The sequence below is a fragment of the Chiroxiphia lanceolata genome, chromosome 10 (genome assembly GCF_009829145.1).
Source record: "Chiroxiphia lanceolata isolate bChiLan1 chromosome 10, bChiLan1.pri, whole genome shotgun sequence".
In the NCBI taxonomy this organism is placed as follows: domain Eukaryota; kingdom Metazoa; phylum Chordata; class Aves; order Passeriformes; family Pipridae; genus Chiroxiphia; species Chiroxiphia lanceolata.
In genome coordinates, this window is record NC_045646.1 from 1,725,014 (window position 1) to 1,748,365 (window position 23,352).

A 23,352-nucleotide genomic window follows, 5' to 3' on the forward strand; every position below is an offset into this window, starting at 1 on the left:
ACCATCAGGCATTTAATTGCCAATAGGATAAAGGGGAATGGCTTTTAGCTGACGGAGGGCAGCTTTAGGTGGGATATTGGGAAGGAATTCTTCCCTGGTAGGGTGGGGAGGCCCTGGTACAGGTTGCCCAGAGAAGCTGTGGCTGCCCCATCCCTGGGAGTGTCCAAGGCCAGGTTGGAGCAACCTGGGCTAGTGGAAGATGTCCCTGCCCATGGCAGGGGGTGGAACTGGATGAGCTTTAAGGTCCCTCCCAGCCTAAACCATTCTCTGATTTTCCCAAATCCATCCCAGGCAATCAGCCAGAGGAAGGAACACCCCGTATTTTTTTTTTTAATTATAATAATATATATAAAACAGTGGAGGGTGTCCCTGCCCATGACAAGGGGCAGAATGAGCTGAGCTTTAAGGTCCCTTCCAACCCAAAGCAGTCTGTGGTTCTATGAACTTCAGGGAATGCTCAGTGTATTTGGGGTGTAGCATTAGATTTTATGGCCCAAAATGAGATGCAGGACACTCTGCACATCCCTGAAATGGGAATTACTGCAGGTGATCTCCTGACTGCCCAGACTGGGGCTCCCTGTGCCTCCAGGTGCCCCCTCACTGCTCCCTCAGGTGCCACCAGAGGTGCTGTTTGAGGACAAGCTGCTCAGCAATCCCGCGGCTTTCCCAGGGAGCGGCACCTCCGGGCCTGCCTGAATGGGAGCCCGAAATAGCAGCGTGTAAAAACCTCCCCTTCAAAGGCTCCCGATCCCTCGATCCTCTTTACGCTCATTGTATCCCGCTAAGAGGCTTAATTAACGCGCTGCCTGACAGGTCCTGTCAGGCTGAGACAGGACTCCACAGCATTTCATCCAAGGGCCACGGTGTTCCCTGGGAAAACAGGGCAGGATATCAATGAGTAACAGGAAAAAATGAGAAAAATGGAAAATTGATAAACCCCAGGATGCAAAAATAGGAGGAAGGGGTGGAATTATTTGTGAAAGGGGAAACAAAGTCTTAAAACCAGGGGTCAGAGCAGCATTGGCATTGGGCTGTTCCCAGTATCCCAGGGCAGCTGAGGGGTTGGGAAAGCAGCTGAGGATCCTTCTGTGCTGGAATATGAATGGCACGTGGATCTGAGCTGGTGCTGAGGGTGGTTTAGCTGGGAGAGGTGAGCAGCAGCAGAGAGCACTTCATTGTCTTCTGTCCACCTTCCAGTGCCTGACCACCCTTTCCAGGGAGAAATTCCTCCTGATGTCCAACCTGACCCTCCCCTGGCACAGCTGGAGGTCGTTCCCTCTCCTCCTGTCCCTTGTTCCCTGGGAGCAGAGCCCGATCCCCCCCCGGCTCCCCCCTCCTGTCAGGGAGTTGCAGAGCCAGAAGGTCCCCCCTGAGCCTCCTTTTCTCCAGGCTGAGCCCCCCCAGCTCCCTCAGCTGCTCCTCCAGGGTTTCATCACAATATCCCACTTCCCTAAAAATTCACATCTTCAGGCTGAAAAATAATTAAGGCATAAACAGAACAGGCATGTTAAGGACTAGAAAAAGACCCTTGAGTTTTCTCTGACCACGATTTGTTCTCTTCAGGCTTTCCTGGCTTTCTCTCCCTCGGTCCCTCCGTGTCTGGAGCTGCCCAGTCCCTCCTGATGTCTGTGTTGAGCTGCAGCAGGAGAAAGGAAAGTGCAGGGAATTTGACAATGTGTGTGTGTTACTGGGTTTGCAGAGGCACCACAATTCATCCAGGAGGCTGGATCCCTTCCACTTTAATTTCCTGCAGCTGGAGTTTGCAGCTGGGTCTCTCTGGGAGGAATGTGGAGCTGCATCTCCCCAAGGTTGGCAGAGCAGCCTCCTGGTGTCACTGTCACCCCCCAGTGACCGTGCCAGGGGCTGAGGGAGCACCATCCCAACCCTCTTCCCCGGGCACAGCAGCTCCATAAATTTGGTTGCAAGGAGAGCTGATCAATATTTCACGGTTAATGACGCAAAACTGAAATTAGTATAGATTTTATGTCTCCTCCTCTTCCCAATTATGCAAACATTGCTGGGCCCCTTCCGGAGCTGCCTTTCATCCCAGCTTTTATAAAGCCTGGCTGCTGATGTTTAATTGAAAGACTGAACAGTCCAAAATGTCACAACCAATTTGGGGTTTGACTTCTTTGTGTGTGTGTTCGGTTTTCACCCCGGGGTTAATAGAAAATGATGTCAGACACAAGGGATGATTTATGTCAGCCCTGCAGGTTTTGTCACCCAGAGCTGTGTGTAAAACCAATTGCAAATTGTTTGCATGTTCTAAATGACTGTACACAGCCCTGGAGCAGGCTGGAAAAATGACCAGAGGAATAATGGGGGAGAGGGAAAGGTTATCTTGGGTATCTTCTGATCTGAGCTGGGCTTCAAAGAAAGCAATTTGGAAAGTTGCTTGGTTTTAATATGCCAGAGGAGGATGTTCCTCAAAGCAGACAATGAAAAGAGGAAGGTAAAACCACAAAGAATTTTCCTGACTGGATCATTTCCAATGGCAGACGAGTGGCAGGAGCCTCCAAAGTCACACCCAGCTGTGGTTTGACCCCAAAATGGGGCTGCAGTTTGAGACCCAGAGGGGCAGAGACTGAGAAACATCTCAATTGTCATCTTGGCAAATCCACTTTATGCTTAAAATCTATTTTGCAGTATAGTTGTTCAGAGGCTGGGAGGAAATAAAGCTGTGTTAGGGGTACATCAGCTGCCAACTGGGATCTTGTTGGTGTCCAACAGGGTGGGATCTTGGACAGGATTGAAATTTCTTTGTTTCATAAAATCAGCTTTGATTGGGAAAGCAGAAGGTGGAGCTGGCTGATGGGTTGTGCTCCTGGACACTGCAGTGCTCTTATTGGCAACAGAAATCTATGTTCATCCCCCTGTCAGATAAGATATGTGGGGGGAAATATCCTTTTTTAGCCTTTTAAATGTTCTTGGCCTTCCTGGGAATCCTGTACCTGTTAGAGAAGTGGGAAGTAAATTACCCTGCTTCCTTCCTTCTCAATGAGAAAGTACTTTTCCATCTGATCCCTAACTTAACGAGCTAAAAGAAGTCATGAAGTATCAGCTTTTGTTTTTCATAGTTTCTCATCTTCTGCTGTTGCTCAATTATCAACATGTGATGGATAAACACAAACCTGGAGCACATCCCTGAGCCTCGGGGGAGTGACTCTCTTACATCCCCTTCCAGGGCTGTGCTTTGGAGGGTTCAGTGTTGGCCCTGGTTCTCCTCCACCCCTTTGGGATGATAAAACCCCACCAGTGGGACACAATTTCATTTTTTAAGCCCAATCTCTGTGCTGAACATCGGGGGTGGATTTTTTCCAGGACATTCTCATGGATGTGGAGACTCCCAGCTCTGCATCTGCACCTAAATTTGTGACTCCTCTGCTACTGAAGCAGCAGCTGACGCAAACAAAGGCTGTGAAACTCAGCCAGTGGCTCTTAATTTTGAGCCTGAATGGTGTCTGATTGCAGAACAAAGAGAAGATTCTGAAAGTTTGAGCTGCTGCTCTCACCAAGATGATGAGAATCAAAGCAGCCACCCACCTGAGAGGTGAAAGAACACCTTCCCCTTTGGCTCTGAGTGTTAGTTTTGTAGGTCTGATATTTCCTTTCACAATTGTGCTGGACATGCTGATAAATATATTGATTTATTTATAGTTATTTTTGAATTTAAAAGCAATTTCATGAATGCCCCTTGATGGCCCATTTTATTCAGGGGTTGAGCAGGAATCTCCAGTGTCAGCCAAGGGCTCCCCATAAGCACATTGAAATGGGTTTTTCTATCCTTTTAGGAAGAACTCCGGAGGCTCCAGCACACCTTGGAACAGGTCAATGATGGCAAAGACTTGCTTCAAAGGTAAGTGTGTGATTCCCACCCATGACAAAGTGAAATGGCTTTTCTGAGGTCACAGTCCCTTGCTGAGGGACCATCTCTGGGGTCTAGACTGTGTTTTTCTCTTGGTGATACACTAAATATTCCAAATCTTGCACCTCTCCCATAAACAATTCTTATTTTCAGTTACAGGAGGATAATTCCTGCAAACTGCTGCTGATTGAGTGATGTAATTAAGTGTCCAGTAAGGTCTCAAAATAACTCCACAGGTTGGGGTCCAATCTTCCCAGCTTTCCTGCCCTTCATGCTGCTCCTGCATCCACAGCAGTGGCCCCAGATGTTTGATTTTTTTTATCTTGTAGCTTTTTAAAATTGCTTTTTCCCAGCAGTGCCCATTCCTTGACCATCATTTCTTCCCAAGAATTTTTCCTTCACCCCCCTGTATGGCTTTTGCTGCTGTAATTCCTTTGCTCCCAGCATTCCCATTGTTCCTTTCTGTTCTTTTCTGGTATAGCTGCAGGGTTGGAAGTTAATTTAGCACAAATCTCTCTTCTCTTTGCCAGGGGAGGTTTTTTTTTTTTGATTTGCACCAGCTTCTTTGCTGGGTGGGCCTGTCCCTGGAGCTGTGGCATCTGGAAGGTGTTGAGCACAAGCACTCAGGCAGGTTCCCACCTGGAAACTGGTTCCAAATCCATCTTTTTGGTTGGCACTCAAAAGAATCTGGACACAGAGATCCAGATGCCTTTCTCCAAAGACAGTGTCACCTTATAACGAGCAGCTCTCGTATGTTCTTGTCAAAATTATGAAATTAATTCACAGTGATTGCAGGAATGTTGTGCTGGGACTTGTTAAACCCATTTTTTTTCTCTCCCCACAGCCATCAGCTGGCCATGGATGAGGAAAACAACATTGAGAAATATCACATCAACTTGGAGCCCTTGGAGTCCAAAGTGAAAATGTGAGTAATGAAGGATGTTGGTTCTGCCCTTCAGTGCAGCTGAGTGTGTCCCATTCCTGAGGAATCCAGACTGTCTCCGTCTGGAATTCTGTGTAACTTTGGAAAAGAGCCTCGAGTTAGCAAATTAATTAATTTCTTATCAATCTTTAAGCACATGAAGGTGAGAGGATTGGGATTGTTCAGCCTGGAGAAGAGAAGCTTTGGGGTGAATTAATTGTGGCCTTGCAGGACCTGAAGGGAGGTGACGAGAAACATGGAGAGAGACTATTTACACGGGATGGAGGGACAGGACACAGGGAATGGCTTCCCACGGTCAGAGGGCAGGGTTACATGGGATATTGGGAAGGAATTCCTGGCTGGGAGGGTGGGGAGGCCCTGGCACAGGGTGCCCAGAGAAGCTGTGGCTGCCCCATCCCTGGAAGTGTCCAAGGCTTGATGGGGCTTGAAGCAACCTGGGATAGAGGAAGGTGTCCCTGCCCATGGCAGAGGTAGAATGGATGAGCTTTAAGGTCCCTCCAACCCAGACTGTTCTGGGATTCTATGATTCACATTCTCTTTGAACTGAGTTTCAAATGTTAAATGTCAGTGGTGTGCTAATTTTTTTGTCATTTCCCCTGTGAAATTTAAGAATATTTGAAAATCTACTGGAGTTTCCATATATCCAGAGAACATCCCAGAGGAGGGAAGTGCAGCACAGACCAAGCAGAGTCTTTTCAGTGCTGGTTTTCCCATCCAACATGAAGTTCCCCAGGGGATGGAGATTTGGGGCTGAGGGGAGCAAGGTTCCTGCTCTGGGGCTGCAGCACAGCTGCCTGGCACGGGAAAAAGCTGGATTTCCTTGGGAAGTGAGGCAGCCCCGAGCCAAGGCACACGCACGACACCTGCTGCCGGGAAGGGAGGGAGACAGTCCTGGGAATCGGGAATGAGCTCCCCAATTCCAAAACAAGAGGATCACTGAATCCCGGGATCACAGAGTGTGCTGAGTTGGAAGGGACCCACAAGGATCATCAGTCCAACCCTCAGCCCTGCACAGGCCCATCCCCAGAGTCACCCCCTGTGCCCCAGAGGATCATCCAAACCCTCCTGCAGCTCTGGCAGCCTTGGGGCTGTGCCCAGTGCCCTGGGGAGCCTGGGCAGTGTCCAACCACCCTCTGGGGGAAGAACCTTTCCCTGAGGTCCAACCTAAACCCATGGGATCAGTTGTTCTAAAAGACCTAACCGTGCTGTGTCTGTGGGGATAGAACTTCAAACTCACCCACGTGTCTGTCAGAGCACAGGAATCCTCTCTGTGGCTCTACCAGGTTGTTCCTCCTTCCCTGGTTCAGGCATTGGTTCCATCCACTAACTCACTATACATTGAGATATATAGGACAATAATATGCTGGGACATTAAAATATTAATGCTGTATTAAAATATTAAAAGGCCCTGAAGTTTCAAATTAAAATCCAGCCAGTGTCTGTTAGTCATGCAAAATAAGCCAAATGAAGGAATGAATTTCAGGGAGCTTTCTAGAAGGGGAATTATAATTTAACCTCAGTATATTCTCCAGCTTGAAAATAGAAAGGACACGTAAATATAAACATGTAAATACTGCTTGTGCCAGTGAATAAACACTCAATTGCCTCAAAATCCTAAAAGGAGCTGTTTCTACAGGGTGCCCAGAGAAGCTGTGGCTGCCCCAGCCCTGGAAGTGTCCCAGGCCAGGTTGGAGCAACCTGGGATAGTGGAAGGTGTCCCTGCTCATGGGGGACTGGATGGGCTGTAAGGTCCCTTCCAAGCCAAACCACTCCAGGATTCTCTGGATTCTCATCCAGTGCCACTGGTCTGGCTCTCAACTTCCAACTGTACCTGCTTTATAATCTGAAAGCTGATATCAGTGTGAGGTGTTGAAGGTTATTCATTCTTTTAAGTATAGAAATGCATATTTTACTTTTTAGTTCGTATAGTATTTATTGGGTAGCAATAAACTGTATATATTCCCTCCCCCCATACTGAGGTGTGCCTGTCTGAAAATTTCTCTTTGGTGTTGAGGCAAATTGTGGGGGGAGCTTGGAGATTGGATTAATGTGGGGAGTCAAACCCCCTACAATATGGTTTGCAGGATGTAAGGGAATTGCTGAGTTATGTATAACCTCAAATTGAAGTAATTCTGTGGGTTTAGGGATTGGATGGGGCTCTGAGTAATGTGGTCTAGGATTAGATGGGATGTTGGGAAGGAATTGTTGGCTTGGAGGGTGGGGAGACCCTGGCACAGGTTGCCCAGAGAAGCTGTGGCTGCTCCATCCCTGGGAGTGTCCAAGGCCAGGTTGGAGCAACCTGGGCTGGTGGAAGGATCCCTGGATGGAACTGGATGAGCTTTAAGGTCCCCCCAACCCAAACCACTCCGGGATTCCACGATCCTGCTTTACAAGTTCCACCAGCAGCGACTTCAATAAGACCTCCCAGAGCCACGCTCGTTATCCAGGTGGGAAAACAAGCCCCCAAACCCCTCCGTGGAGTCGGGAATATCCACGTGGCTGTGTTGTCATTCCAGCATCCAGCGGGCATGGCGGGAGCACCTCCAGCGCCAGGACCTGCCCCCGGAGCGGCCCCAGGAGCGCAGCCCCTCCCCAGCATCCCTGTCCTCGGGCAGGATGAGCAGATCCATCAGCATGAACACCTTCTCCGACAGCAGCACCCCCGTGAGTACACCCTGCACCCAGCCGGGGCTCCTCTCGAGGACTTTGGGGTAAAAAAAGCTGAATTACGGGTTAATAATGGGTCAAAGAGGGATTTTTTAGGGGATTTTTTTAGTGGTGGGGTCTCAAATCACCCTGCAGGCACAGCTGAACGTGTGACTGTGGATATCAGCCCTGGATCTCAACGGATATTAGTGGTGCTTTGGATGGAAAACAGGTGTTTCCAAATGGTTCTGTCCTTCCACAGAAAGCAAAGATGTGTTTAGCATAATTTTTCTCCCCCAAAAAACCCCAAATTGTGGTGCTTTTCTCTCAGATAAATGTGGCTTCTAAGTTGGTTTTGGTTTGCTGGCATTTTTGTTTGGTTTGTTGGTGATTTTGTCGGGTTTGTTGGTGATTTTGCAGGGTTTGTTGCTGGTTTTGTTGGGTTTGTTGCTGTTTTTGTCGGGTTTGTTGCTGTTTTTGTCGGGTTTGTTGCTGGTTTTGTCGATTTTTTTTTTTTTTGTTGAGTGTTTCTGAATGGTTCTGTTCTTCCACAGAAAGCAAAGATGTGTTTAGTATAATTTTTCTCCAAAAAAACCACCCAAATTGTGGTGCTTTTCTTGCAGATAAATGTGGCTTCTAGGTTAGTTTTGGTTTGCTGGTGTTTTTGTTGGGTTTGCTGGTGTTTTATTTGGGTTTGTTGCTAGTTTTGTTGGGTTTGTTGCTGTTTTTGTCAGGTTTGTTGCAGTTTTTGTTGATTTTTTTTTTGTTGGGTGTTTCCAAATGGTTCTGTTCTTCCACAGAAAGCAAAGATGTGTTTAGCATAATTTTTCTCCCCCAAAAAAACCCCAAATTGTGGTGCTTTTCTTGCAGATAAATGTGGCTTCTAGGTTGGTTTTGATTTGCTGGTGGTTTTGTTGGGTTCGTTGATGGTTTTGTTGGGTTCGTTGGTGGTTTTGTTGGATTTGCTGGGTCTGGTGTTTGCTAAACAAGACTTCAAGGAGTTGATCCAGATGTTAAAAATTAAATTTGATTTTGGAATAAATATTCCCACCGCCTTGCAGACCTGCTGCCCAGTGGCTGGAGGTGGTATTTCTCTTTTTAAAGTGACTCTAAACTAAAACCTCAAATATAAAACCCATTTTTTGAATGCAGGCAGCTCTGTGACTGTCTCTGAAATGGGATCTTTGAGGTCAATAAACCAGTAGGTAGAGACAGAGTTTAGAAAGCTTCTGAGGGAACCAGAGACTGGGATGCATGAAATAATTCAGCAGCTTGAAGGAAATGCAGGAGACAGGAATTCCCATAGGGTGTGTTGGAGCAGCTCAGGAAAAGCAGTTGGTTGGATCCTGGTGTTGGAAAGCTGGAGGCAGCCGGTGCCAGTCAAGGGACAGCTTTTGGTGGCTTCTGAATTCCCTAAAAAACTCCAGAAATCATTGCTAGAGGTGCTCTCAAGTAGATGGAGCCCCTGTGCAAGGAACAGAAGTTTGTTACTTTAATTCTCTTTTCTGGAGCGATTCCCAAGGCAGGCTCTCCGATCCAAGAGAGCTTTTCAGTGCTAAAAACTCGGTTTTTCGATTTACAGGCACAATTCGAGTCTTTGCTGTGTTGTCCCAGGCTCAGAGTGAAGCTGGGGGAGCTGTTCCCAGCAGGTTTGTTTTTGTGGCCCCGTGCTTTGGCAGCTGTGACAGAGTTTAATAAAACATTACCAAGGGCTCTGGTTTATTTTTAGCCTCCCTGTGCTCAGAGCTGGAGAGCAGGGTGATAAACTGGGTTGCAATATCGGGTTATGCACTAAGGTTTCGTGTATTAAGTGAATTCTGTTCCTTTAATGAGAAGAATAAACGTGGATATCAAGTTTATCTGCGCTCGGCTTCCACAAGAGGTCCCTCGTGCCCTGCACAGGGACACTCCCGGCTGCTCCAGGGGTTCTCCATCCCTTACCTGACTTGGAAAATGACACATTTCCAATGCTTTGGGGTGTTGTGGGGTGAAATAAGTACATCTGGGAGTTCTGCATTTGGGGGAAAACAAAATTTGGATACTGGGATTGTGATTGAATCTGTGTTAATGGGATGCTCGCTCGTCTCACTTCTGCATCTAAGGAAGAGGGAGATGTTTTATCACATTTTCCTAATAATAACCTTTGGAAAAGCAGGAACTATTTCTGAAGGCAAAGGAACCCCTGATTATTTCTTGTGTCCTTGATTATCACAATCCCTGAAGGACCCAGGGAAGGAGGGTCCCCAGCTCTGGGGTGGGTGAACAATGATCTTTGGTCATTTTGTAGGTGAAAGAGAAGGTCTTTAAGCTCATTTTTACTGTTTCTACAAAATTCCTGGTGCATTTTCAGGGGAATTCCAGGTGAATTTCAGGGAATTACTAGGATTAGAAAAATTCAGAGTTTCAAGAGCATTTTTCCTCTCTTGCCCTCGAAACTTTTCCATCCTTAAAAATAAGACAAAACGTGCAAACAGGAAGTAAAAAAAGCATTAAAATCCCATAGGAACCTGAAATCCAGAGACAAACCTACACACTCAGGGTAATAAATGCCCAGAATTAGAGCTGGGGCCTTTTATCATCACGTGCAGAACTCGAGTGCAGGGTGGGAGCAGCAGTTTTAGAGTAACTTCAGAGATGAGGAGAAGGGGAGGTACCAGAAATAATTCTTGCTCTGCTCAACAGCAGCAGGGATTTTTTTTCTGGTCAGCTGCACCACAGCTTTAATTTTTCAGTTTTGAAGTGGCTTTTTAAAAACCATTTGGTTGCCATGAGGTGGGGATAACTCCATCAGTTCCTCCCCGGTTGAGTGATGGGGGATGTGAACTCCCCCTGATCTTCTCTGGCTTTTCAAATTTGGCTTCAAGAAGCTGTGGCTGAGCTCTGCTGGCTGTGATTGCCATGTTTCAGCTCAGAGAGACAACCTAATTGGGTGATTCTAAGGCTCAGAATCTCGATAAAACATTAATTATGATACCTTTGAATCCAGTGTTTGAGCTTGTTTTGCACCCGCCGCTGCCTTCGCTGAGAACTCGCTCTCAAAACGAAATCCTGAGCAGGAACTTGTCAAGCAGGAAAGGAACCACGAGATTAGGGAGGAAAAAAATGGCAGTGGAAACAATTCTTTATTTTTGCTGTTACTTCTAGGTCTTGGTGTTTTCCAGCAGCTCCCCTGGGTGAAGTTTTGACTTTGTGTTGTGGCAGAGGAATTCTGGAATGTCAGACACTGTGGGCAGGAAAGAGAAAAGATTCTTCAGGCTTTTTTTAGTATGACTCTTGCCCTTAAAATCAGAGCATCTTGTCTCAATACTATTTAATTGTATTTAAATACAATTTGTTATCTGGCTCAAAGGTACCAGTTGATAAATAAGGCCACAATTCATTTTAATTTTGACTGGCTCCAGCTTTTCCTCAGAATGGTCAGAATGGCAGCTGAGGAAAATATATCATTTAACCCTCATAATGATGGATCACAAGTAACTTGACTGGTTCTAGGTGGTTGGAACCCTAAACTTTTAAAATAAATCTATTTGCAGATAATATATTTTAAGAAAATCAGGACTATTATTGAGTCTTTTCAGGGATGCAGTGACTGAAATAGGAAGAGGAATGATTACTGTCCTGGAAAATTACTTGGAGAGTAACATATGCATCTGTTGGAAAAAGTTTGCTGGGTTTCAGGCAGACTTTGATGCTTAATAAAGTGCTTTTGATTTGATCTGAATATTTGTCACTGAAAATAGGCTGCATTGAGATTCTCAGCCAATCAACAACGTGTGTTTCTGTTAAAACATCCAGGGCTGAGACATCACACAAGGCACAAAATAAAATAGGGCACAGCAAAAAGCAGGAAAAAAATCCCCTCTCGGATACACAGAAGGAATAAAACAGAGTGTTTGGCAATCAGAGGTTCACAGCCAGAGAAGAAGTGAACCCCAAAGCTCTCGATGCATTATCGAGTTGATGAAATCCAGATTTCCCTGTTTAGTATTTTGAAGGTAACTAGAGGAGGATAATGGTCTGTGAACATCCACATGGAGATTTCAGCTCATGTTTTCAATAAATTGATTTTCTTGGGAAATGCCAGGCCCAGCTCTGAGAGCTGCGCTGCTCCTCCATGGATTGGAGTTTCCTGATTTCACCCCTAATTCCTGCAAACACAGATCAGTAACATCCCACCTAAAACAAGAACAGAGCCCCTTTTTTTTTTCCACTTGGCTTTCTCTGCCCAGTCCTAGAAAGACTCTCAGGAGAGTCCATCTTAGGATATTTATATGTGCTCAGTGAGAGCACTGTGAGTTCCAGAGGCTCCTGCCCGAGTGCTTCCCACCCTCTTAATCCAAGAAGTTTCCAGGTAGATCAGATTATCAGGTAATGGATCGAGCTTTCCATTTGCAAACAGATAAATCATCCTTGACGTGGGAGAAAGGAGTGATGGCTCTATCTCCAAACGTTCACAGTGTTCCCCTGGGCCTCCTTCCCAGCAGAAAACTGATGGAACACTGGAATGACAGGGAAAGGATGGGCCCTGAGCCACGAGAAACATCTTGTTCAGATGCTGCTTTGTAGCAAAGAAAGGATTTTCCAGCTCTGTGTGTGTGGAGCAAAGGAAGTTTCCCAACTGTTGGAAATGATCTGTTGTCATCTCCCAATCAAATTGTTTTATTGGGGGGTCTCAGTGCTGTCTTCTTTTGTTTTCCTTTTGCCTGTTAATTTTTAGTATATAAAAAGATAGAAGGCATATAATAGATTTGACAATAATATTCTTCCTTGTAAATGTTTTATTTCTTGTTATTGTGTAGGAAGGTGCCAAACCTGGCACTGGGGAAACTGGAACGTGGCTGAGTTTCTGCTGGTTTTCCTCCAAACTCGTAGAATCATGGAATGGTTTGGGTTGGAAAGGACATTGATGCTCATCTTGTTCCACCCCCTGCCGTGGGCAGGGACACCTTCTACAAGCCCAGGTTGCTCCAAGCCCTGTCCAACCTGGCCTTGGACACTTCCAGGGATGGGGCAGCCACAGCTTCTCTGGGCAACCTGTGCCAGGGCCTCACCACCCCCACAGCAAAGAATTCCTTCCCAATATCTCCTCTAAACCTACTCAGTATCAGTTTGAAGCCATTCCCCTTGGTCCTATCTCTCCAGTTTCTGCTGCAGGGTCCCTCTCTGGCCTTTTCAGGTAGTGGAAGGTTCCTACGACACCTCCACACAACCTTCTCCTCTTCAGGCTGGGCAGCCCCAACTCTCCCATCCTGTCTCCATAGGGAAGGTGCTCTAGCCCCTTTCTCGTCTTTGTGGCCTCCTCCGGACTTGCTCCAACAGTTCCCAGTCCTTCTTATGCTGGGGACACCAGGATTGTGCCCAGCATTCCAGGAGGGTTCTCAGGAGAGCATTCCATGTCCAGCAGGACGTGTTCCCCCAGCATCCCGCTCCCACCCTGCCGTAGTTTCCAGGCGAGGAGCCGGAGCCCCCCGGGGGGCTGTTCTTATTTTGGAGGATTTTGCGGGTCGCGTCCGTCCCCGCGGACCTTCAGCACCGCGGACAGGGCAGGTCCGGGGCCTCTCAGCACCGCGGACAGCGCCGAGGGACCCGCGGTCCCGGGCTGGGCACTGCTGCTCCTCGAGCCCGGAATCCCGGGATGTGCTGAGCTGGGAGGGACCCACCGGGATCACCCAGTCCAACCCTCAGCCCTGCACAGGAACATCCCCAGAGTCACCCCCCGTGCCCCAGAGGATCAGCCAAACCCTCCTGGAGCTCTGGTAGCCTTGGGGCTGTGCCCACTGCCCTGGGGAGCCTGGGCAGTGCCAACCACCCTCTGGGGGAAGAACCTTTTCCTGAGATCCAACCTGACCCTGCCCTGCAACATTCCCTGGGTGCTGTCCCTGGTCCCCCCAGAGCACAGCTCAGGCCCTACCCTTCCTCTGCCCTTCCCAAAAAAGTTGGAACTGCAGTGAGGTCTCCCCTCTTAGTGGGGTTGTCCCTCCAACCGTGTCACTCCTGCCCTACCATCCTGCTAGAGCACCCAGTTGTTTTTCCTCTTAATTGTCATCCTGCTGTTCAGGAGGATGGGAATAACTGATTCTGAAAAATTAGCATTTTTTTACTTGAGTAGAGTGTTTAAATAGGCTACTTCCTATCCAGGAATGGTCTCTATGTGTACATACACCACTTTTTTAGGGGTATAGGTAACTGAAACCTGCTTTTCCGAATGTGAATGCTTTTTTTCCACCCTTTGGTTCTAAAAGTAGAACTAAATCTCTCAGCAGCCTCTGTGAGCCCCTGAGTCTCACACCTGCAGGTGAATCCCGTGTTTACTCCATACCTGTGACATTCCCAGGTGTGTCCTGTACCTTCAGGAGTGATGAGGAGTTGAGGGAGAGGGAATATCAATTTATTAAGGGCAGTGCAGTCCTAACAAGCAGCAGGGTGTTGGTGTGGGGAACATTCCCTCTTTCCTATAAAATTGGATTCATGAATCCATGAACAGCAAAGGAGAGACGAGTCATCTGATAAATATTTACAATGTGATTTCTGTCTCGTGGAAAAATGCAAATCATTGCCCTCACTCTTGAACAACGGAGATGGAAACATAATTAAAGATGAGCAAGACAAATCCAACAGTGGGATGAAAAGGGCTTAATTAGAAATCAAATATTTGATGGTTTGGGGAGACACATTAACGCTGATGTGGGCTGGAAGATAACACTTGAAATGGAGTGAACATGGAAACAAATGTTATTTTCAATGCCTTTCATTTGCTTCAGATAATTTCAGCTCTGAATGTGAGCAGAGAATACACAAAGCTTCTGGACTGACGTGATATTTGTCTTTGAAATGGGGATTTTATGTAGAAATAGTTGTTGGGTTTGTGTGTATTTGTGTACACACAGAATTATCTGCAGTGACTCTGCACGTTGAACTCTCTTACAAGCGGGTCCCACGGGGCTTTTATCTGCTGGGACACAAAAGGACCCTCTCAGTTCCTTCCTGTGGTAGGAGCAGAACACCAAGAATTTCTTCTTCTTTGTGTTGTGTGCCTTGAACTTGGACTGTTTGATCTGTCACTTCGATACACTGTGGTTTGGGAGCAGCAAAATCAACCCAGAAATTATCTTGGCTGGGGACAAAATGTCTACTAAGACATTTCTGACTGATGTTTCTGCAGGAATGTGCTGCTTGGGACACTTGAAAAGTTTTGTTGGGCTCCTGGGATGGTTTTGGCTCTGGTGTGATGGTTCCTGATGGGATGAACCTCTTTGATTCACCTGCTCTCTCATGGCATGAGAGATCTTAAAAATAGGAGGTTTATTTCAGACCTTCACATGTTCCACTTCAGGAAATTAGGCTGAATATTCCTAAATGCTTTCTGAGATAATTTTATCTACAACATCTCATTTATTCCCATGGCACAGAAATTCCACACCCTGCCCTTCACAGAGCCAGGCCCCAAATATGAAAATCATAATAATGAATATTTCTGTAGTATATTAGACATTTCCCTGCTGTGTCTAATAATGCATTCTCCACATCATGTGCCCCAGTCGTGTTGCTTCATTATTTTAAAATTTAGAAGCTTTTGTCTTTCAAACTCAACCCTCTGTTTGCAGTTCCTCATTATGGAGCTGCTTTAATTGCATTACCCCTCTCATTTTGGGATTGAATATGGCCATTGAGGCAGAAAAACGCTGCTGGAATCACATAAATGGCCAAGCTTTGGTCTTTCCAAGGTATTTAAAATTCTATTGCTGTTCCCATAAGCCTCAGATTATTTTTCATGGACAGACAGTACATCCTTCTCTGGGGGCTTTTATGGCCAGACTGTATAAAATGATAACACAATGAATGGGGCACCTGCCATCCTCTATCAGCTGCTTATATCAGCTGCTTCAGACAGAAATTCAATACAGGAGAATATGTTTCAAACGGATTTTTCAGGTACAAGGCATAACAAGGAATTTCAAGACTATTCTTGATACATTGGCACCAAAATAGCTTTAAAGACGTTTATGGGGCTCCAATAAAGGTGTCATTAAGATGCTTTCAAACCATCCTCAAAATAATAAAATTGCTTTAGTTCTCTGAGGCACTAAGGAGAATATCATATTATTGTTAGATTTGATTATATTAGTGTCCGGAAGTCTTAGATATTGGATAAAATATAGTGGTTTAGCAAGGAACAAAGGGAGAGTCTTGTTCCTTCCTTCAGGGCGGGAAAAGCAGGGAAGGTTTTTGCTCCCGGGAATAAAACCCTCCCCTGTAATTTTATTTTTATGCAAATGAGGTGTGATGAGGAAAAATAACTAGATTAGCATGGCATAATATTTTCCATGTTAAATTCGTGGTATTTATGAACACTGCAATGGAAGAACCTGCTGAGCACATCCCGGGTTGATGTTGTCACTCCCTTGTGTTTAATTTTACAGAATTGCAGTGAGAACCTAAATATTAAAGCTTGAAGCCAAAATTCAGAAACTTCCTACCTCAAAGGACATGGAAATGGATGTGGAGGTGCTGTGGAGAATTCAGTGGGTTTAGTCCAGAGCTGTGTTAATTGGGATGTAAAGCAGCTAAAAGAGTGAAATGTGGAGCCACCATCCCTGGAAGTGTTCAAAAACCATGTGGATATGGCCCTTGAGGACGTGGTTTAGTGGTGACACAGCAGGGCTTGGTTGATGGTTGGGCTTGATGATCTCAGAGGTCTTTTCCAACCTTGATTCCGGGATGGTGTGAAATGATGGCCGTGGTTTCCTTCCCAAAGGTTGGCAAAGTGCTGCCAACAACCCAGCTGGGAATCCTGGTGTGGCTTCTCACCCCCTTGGTGCCCATTTTGATATTTCTCTCCCTCATCATCAGATACATTCTAGATTTTCTTCCCAAGTGATTTTTAAACGAACTTCCTGGGGTGGAGTTCCATTGGTTTAGTTGGGTGGCTCTGGGCCTTCCCCATTTCTGGAAAAAAAACCCCAAACCCTCTTGATTGAGCCCTAAATCCTCTCCTGGACAGCCCAGGAGGACCCAGGGAGGCTCAGAGGAGCTCAGAGTGCACAAATCCCAGATCTCAGTCTGGGTTTTCCATTTCCATTCCATGTGTTCAATCCTGATACAATCCTTTAGATGGGCAGGAACTCCTTCATTCCCTTCTGATGCAACAGATCCTCTGCTGATCCTGAACCCAAAAGGAAAGGGAATTGGACAAGTGGTGCTTTGTGGAGGGATTGTGACCTTTGTGGGACAACTCTTGCTCCCTCCTGGAGGAGGATTTGGGAGGTCACTGATCCCCTGCAAATCTGACTCTGACTCATCAGATCATTTGATATCCCCAAACTCAACTCGATGCTGTAAAAATATCCCAGAGTTTCTCAACTCACTTTCCAGGAGGAGGTTCAATGAGCCAGAAAATTGAGAATATTCGTGGTTTTTTCAATGAGGGGATATTTTAATTTCTAATGTTCAGACTTAATTTCCCTCAGAGCCTTTGGCAGGAGCAGGGGCTCTTCTCCTGAGCACCGTGTGTGGTGTCCATGTCCTTTCAGCTGCCCTTGTCTCTGGGAGGAGATTTTTTTTCTGTGCCTCTATTTTAAGCCCAACTCTTCAACAAAAAAAGCATTATTTCATGTGTCAGAGGACATGAGATAATGGATAATGATGCCAAAGAAATTTGAGGCTGTTACTGAATCCTCTCACTATGGAAAAGGAATGTCAGTGCCCCTGGCTTTCAATGGATGTGTTTTCCAGCATCACTGCAGGGCATTATTTGGGGCTTCTGCAGCATCACTGTCCCTTGTTTGGAGCCTGTGCCACACAGTGGAACCTTTGTGTGCTGGGATGGTCCATGCCAAGGATGGAAAAGGTCCTGAGAATTTGAGGAATCTCTTTCTGGACACTATTTCTCACTAAATAATGGTTTGTTACATCAACATGACCATGAAGACACATTAAAAGAGAGGTGGGGCTGCAGAAAGCTCCTGTTCAAAGCAAATCACCTCAGGGCAGCTTTAATTCAATACTGAATCTTGGTTTATTCCCAATCTGTGGCTCTTCAAACAGGGATTTTTTTTCTAATGATTATTATGTGCAAGTCTAAACTCTAGACGCAGTTGAATTAAAAGTAGTGTTAATTATAACCAGATGTTGTTCTTCTCTTTTCCACTTAATCAGGACAAAAAAGGAAATGGAGGATAAGTTTGATGTGGCTGTTTTACCTGGACGAGGTGTATTTAATGTGTCCTCCAGTCACTGAGCAGCAAAATCAGTGGGGACAAGCTGTGGGTTTTTTCTGAATTGGTTGTGTTTTTTTTCTGGATTTATTAATGTCAAAAAGTTTGATGTCTAAAAGTGAACCTTTAAGGAATTGAATCTTCTGCTCCTCCTCTGTGTTGTCTCAGAATCCCAGACTGGTTTGGGTTGGGAGGGACCTTAAAGCACATCCAGGCCCCCCCAGGGACACCTTCCACTGTCCCAGGTTGCTCCAAGCCCCATCCAACATTTCCAGGGATGGGGAGGATGTCACAGAGTATTTTTATTTACTTGCTTAAATCACATCTTGTGCCTGAGAGAAGTTTCATTCCTGTGGAACTTCATTTAAATAAAATAAGTGCCTGAGTTTTTGAAAATGAACCTTGATGAAAATGACTGGAAAATGCAGCTATGTATCAATATAAGTATTTATATCTGGGAATTAAAACACAAACACACTTTTTTCGGCATTTTTTCCTCTTTTTCTTTGACATTTGACACTAATCATGGAAAAGAACAGATAAATGTGCATGTTATTTATAAAGGTCTACTTAGGCATTTAAGGGAAAGACAGAGTAGGGAATGTTCTTCTGAAACTATTCTGAAATGGTTGGAATTGTTTGCAGAATCAGGGATCCTTGGATTATCCCTTTGTGCAGGAGTCACCTCTATGGAAATAACCCAAAGAGTTTAGGTTTCATAATTTTTCTTTATTGCAGAAATATTTTATGCAAATATTCCCGGGCAGGAAGATGTTGCCAGATGGAAATGCAATGTTCTGGAATTTTTCCTGGCACTTTTGACAGAATATATAACACTGGATGGCTTTATGCTAATGCTTTGCCCTGGAATTCATATTTTAGAGCTGCTTTGAAATGCAAATTTAAAAAGGTTTTAAAAGTGAAAAGTTTGGCCTCCAAGGAATTACAGGAGTTTGGAAAGGGGCATTTGGATGTGTTGTGTCCAGGCTGGTGTGTAAGAGGATCATTGTCAGGCTAAAATATGGGCTGGAAATAAAATTCCACCTGTCCTGAAGGACTTTGTGCTTTGCTGGACAGGAGCCACTGAACTGAGCTTTCCAAAGAGTTTTTCCATGAGTCTGGTGAAGTGTTAAAGGCTCCAGGGGATGCTGTAAATACCACAGAATTAATGTCTGATCCTAAAACTGCCTCCATGGCTCTGCCCAGGGAAGTTGTGGATGCTCCTGGAAGTGTCCCAGGCCAGGTTGGAGCAACCTGGGCCAGTGGAAGGTGTCCCTGCCCATGGCAAGGGGTGGAACTCGGTGATTTTGTAGGTCTTTTCCCATCAAAACCATTCCATGATTCCATGACTCTGGGATTCAGTGATTCTCCTCACCACAACCCAACAGATGGGACTGGGACCAGATGGGATTGGGACCTCAGCCACTGATTAACTTCTCGTCTCACATCTCAAAAATCAAGATATCAGAGGCTCTAATTTCCTGCCAGTCATGTCTCCAGTGAGTTCCTGCTGAGATAAAGGGGTTTTTTTTGGTAGTTACAGAAAGAAAGAACTTCGGGGAAGCCAAAAGGCAGCACCACTTTATGCCCTCCCCAGCTTGTAAAATCCTAATTGCTTACTGCTAATAATGGGGTCAGATCTACTTTAGGATTATTTACATCAAAATAATAATAATAACCTCTGGAATTGGCAGGATGTGCAGTGAGTTTTCATGGAATCTGAGGATCTTTGATCCTGCCCAGGTCTGTCAGAGCAAAGGGATCCTTGGCCTCTCCAGCAGCCACAGGATCTTGGCCCTTTGCTGCAGCACCACCACTAGTTCTGGCACTGAAAAAAAAGCTTAAATCCCCATTGTTTAGAGAAAACCCAAGTTATTACAACCCAAAAAGTGGAAATCCTGCAGGTAACACCCAGCAGGGCAGGGAAAGTCTGAAGGTGACCCAAGATTTGGGGGTTTTGGGACTGGCACTCGGCCCCTGCTATAAACTGAAATCCATAATCTGCTCATATAGTGCAAAATCAGAGTTGTATCCACAGTTTGATTTATAAAACATGTATTTCACTGATGTGAAAGGGATATTTTACATGCTGGACATATTAGTGGTCATTGTGTGCGTGGTTTGGTGTTTAGGTCGTGAAAATCATTTTGCTGGAGCTGAAGTTGTGAATTCCTAGGGTTAGACTCAGAATTTTTACAAATTCAACGTAGAAACACGAGATATGAAAAAATATGGGCTGTGTCTGGGGGATTTTTTTCCTCAGGAGGCTTAGAAGGGGAAAAAGCTGAAGTTGAATTTGTTTCATTGAAATGGGGTTTTTTTATGGAAGACATTCAGCAAATCCTCAGCCTGTCTGCAGGTGAGGAAAGGAAAGGTTATTTTCCACACTCCCAGCCTCCTGACAAAGTCAGATTTCCCAGGAATTCTTCCCCAGCTCAGATACCAAGGCAAGAAAACCCCCACTTCGTGCTTCCATGGGGTCATTGCAGCTCCTTTCTTGTAGCAACCCCGTCATTTTTACACCTCTGAGCTACCTCAGCTGATCAGGAATGACTCACTGCATCCAACACATCGCAGGGAAATCAGGGATCACCAGCTGGCAGAAAGATTCCCTTCAAATTGCTCTCCCTCTTTAATTGGAATGTGCTTTAATTAAACCCAGACGTGCCGGGCGTCAATTAGTTCAGTGGAAACAATTTCCAGTTTTGGAGGGACATATGCACCGGGAAAGATTCCTGGTTTTTCTCTGGGATAACGTGCCAGCTCAGGACAAGCTGTGGAAATAACATTTTATGCTTCATTAGCATAATAATGTGTGATCTAATCAGTGAGCAGAACCCAAATTGACCGGGACATCGGGGATGTGACTGGGAAGAAATTGGGCTTTTCTGTTTTGAAAGCTCGATCTCGAGGCCAAAAGAGCTGGGAATGGATTTCCAGGATTCAAACTGGCTTTTGGACACCAATTAGGCACGAAATTATTACAATTGTTTGACGTTCCCAGCGACCAGCTGTGGGATTTTTAACACGTTTCATTAATCACCCACACGCGCCGTGGCTGCTGCTGCCCACACAAATAAATAATTCCTGCTCTGGAAATGAGGCAGGGAGAGAAATGTGTGTTGGGAAGGGAGGGAAATGTGTGTTGGGAAGTGCCTGATTTGCAGAGAATTTATTCTTTAGGTCAGAAGCTTTGCAATAAACTGGCTGGCACGGGCTGGTCCCCACCAGCTGTAGGGGAAGAACTGAAGTGTGGGCATCTGGTTTTACTTACAGTAAAAATGCAGCCTCTCATTTATGGTGAATTTGTCTTCAACAAGCCCTGAAAAGTCTGATCTCATCCGAATTTTATGATGTTAATTAATATCTGTGTTAATATGTAATCACGTTTTGGGACTGACACTCCAAGAGGGTCCAGGACACCCCAAGATTTATGGAATATTGTCCTCTGAGCTTTGATAAAGGAGCCAGACTCGAGCAGGACGTGTAGAATTCCAAACATCCCATCGTTCATCCTTGTCTCCTTTGGCCAGTTGGTCATTTCCCAAGTTTTCTGTGGTCACTGCAGTGTTAATTCCTGGGGTACAACTCAAAATACTGGTGAGGCTGCTGGGAAAGGGACTTTCCCACGTGCTGTCAGAGCAACACCTGTTTTTAGGGCAGTTACCAGCTCATTTGAACATTTCATTTTGGGAAAGACTGAAATATCCTCAGTTTGTGCAGTAACCACTTCATTTATTGTTGGTGGCACCAGAGTCAAGAAACGAAGTGACCCAAATATCACAGCCTTGAAGGAGATTTTTTAACTGCTGGCAGATGGGATTTATTCACTCAGAAAATGCTGATTTATGGCATTTGGGGAAAAGATGTCAGAAAATATAAGGATCCAATTTGCCCATCCTGGTGCAAACAGACCTGCTGGCGAGAGAGAGAGATGGGAATGAGGGTTGGTAAAGCAAAGCTCTTCTGTGAGATCCTCAGATCTCACACCCCTTCCCTCTTCTCTCTTGTGCCAGTGGGATTCCTTGTTCTCATTCCAGGAAGGGAAAAACTAATAAAGAAACTTAGAAATGTTCTCTGCTTGAAATTCCTTTCGATTTTAATAACTTTGGGCCTTCAGCTATTCAAAACACTAAGGAGAAAATTATTCAGCTTACTGTATAACTTCTGTTTTGAAGACATTTTACCAATTTTAATTTAAAAAAATTTAAAAAAATATAATTTAACCTTGGAATAGAACATTCCACCCAGCCTTTCATAGTGGAGATTTTGCAAGACAGAAATGAGGAGTTAAATTTCTTTGCTTAAATGTACACCCAGTCTAGCACCAGTACCCCCAGTCACACCAGTTTAATCCAAGCTGCTGACTTAAAAAGTGATGGCACTGACCAAACTGAGGTAAGGGTTACTCTCAGTTACCAGAGAGTCAGTTTGGTGACCAAAATTCAGGTGTTGGAGAAGCAGGAATTGATGGTTGTGTGGACTTCAGGGAGGCTGGAATTTCAGTTTTTTAGTTGTTTCAAATATGCTCACTGTATGAAAACTTTAACCTTTTCTTTAGCTTCTGACCACAAAATATTTCACTCTGTTTTCACTGGGATTGATTATTTCAAAGTTGAAAGGTTTTGTCTGTGGCCCACGAGCACCAAAGTCACAACACAGGAAAAAATCCAAATGTTTTCCTGTGATGTCCCTTCAGAAAATGAAAATGAGTTCTGTAAACTGCTGGGAAAAGTGCAGATCCTGAAAACCTTTCTGAAAGTGAGATTAATGAAAGCAGAGCACGAGCAGAAGAGGTTTGAGTAATTTAGGTAATAAAAATCTCTCCTTATAAGCCAGAGAGTTGCAGTCAGGAGCACCCGGCATCCCTCTGCATCCCAACACCTTCCCTGGATCCCACCCAGCCCCGGCACAGGGAACTCTGGGATCTGAGTCTCTAAATGAGCGTCTCCCTGGCTCTGTAATTTGGTGATTTATCAGAGAAATGTGACCTTTCCCAATGACTAATAGCTCAGCTTCCTCCACTTAAGTACCTAAATTAAATGATGGGAAAGCCTCGCTCGGAGCAGCTCGTTAGGACAAAGGAACCACCATTGGAAATCGTTGCTTATTAAATATTTCCTGTGAGCTTCTAAAAAAAAAATAAGCTGGATTTTTAAACCCAGTAGGTTTAGGAGATCAGCAGCCTGGTGTGGAGATGGAGAAGGTGCAGTGAACCTCTCCGGATCACAGCCAAGGAGCCTAGAAAAATGTTTCCACAGCGATACTAAAATCTTAATAACCTGTCAAATCGCTGCTCGGGAGACATTTGGGATGAAAAATAGCTCCAGGGTTTCCAGCTGAACAATGCAGGGTTCATTAGACATCCATCAAAAGCCAAAGTGAAAGTTAATTTACCTCAAGTCCTGCTGCTGAGCAAAGCCAGAGCCCACTTTTAATTTGAGAGGAGAAAAACTGGTCGTTCTAGGTGTGACTTCCTAAGTGCCCACGTTTGGAAGGAGCAAAATCTGAGCACGGGAAGACAAATTTGTGAGAGGTCAAGTACTGGAAGGTGCTGTGATACCTAAAATAAGTGTTACCTCAACATAGACACCAGGGAAAAAAAATTAAATTAGCAAAACCAGAGCCTTGGGGGTACAGACATGAACTGCCTCATCAACCTGATGTGTGATTCCATCCCTCAG

General features: G+C 45.3%; 1 protein-coding gene across 1 annotated transcript in view; it reads left to right on the plus strand.

The window, feature by feature from the left end:
- The first annotated feature begins 4,064 nt into the window (after positions 1–4,064).
- The window catches only part of LOC116791713 (IQCJ-SCHIP1 readthrough transcript protein-like), a 59,696-nt gene continuing 40,408 nt past the window's right edge, over positions 4,065–23,352 (plus strand). Inside the window, exons 1-3 of the mRNA XM_032697987.1 lie at positions 4,065–4,101; positions 4,710–4,790; positions 7,325–7,472. Coding sequence (XP_032553878.1) covers positions 4,723–4,790; positions 7,325–7,472 — 216 coding nt within the window. The 5' untranslated portion in view covers positions 4,065–4,101; positions 4,710–4,722. The remainder of the gene's footprint in view (positions 4,102–4,709; positions 4,791–7,324; positions 7,473–23,352) is intronic.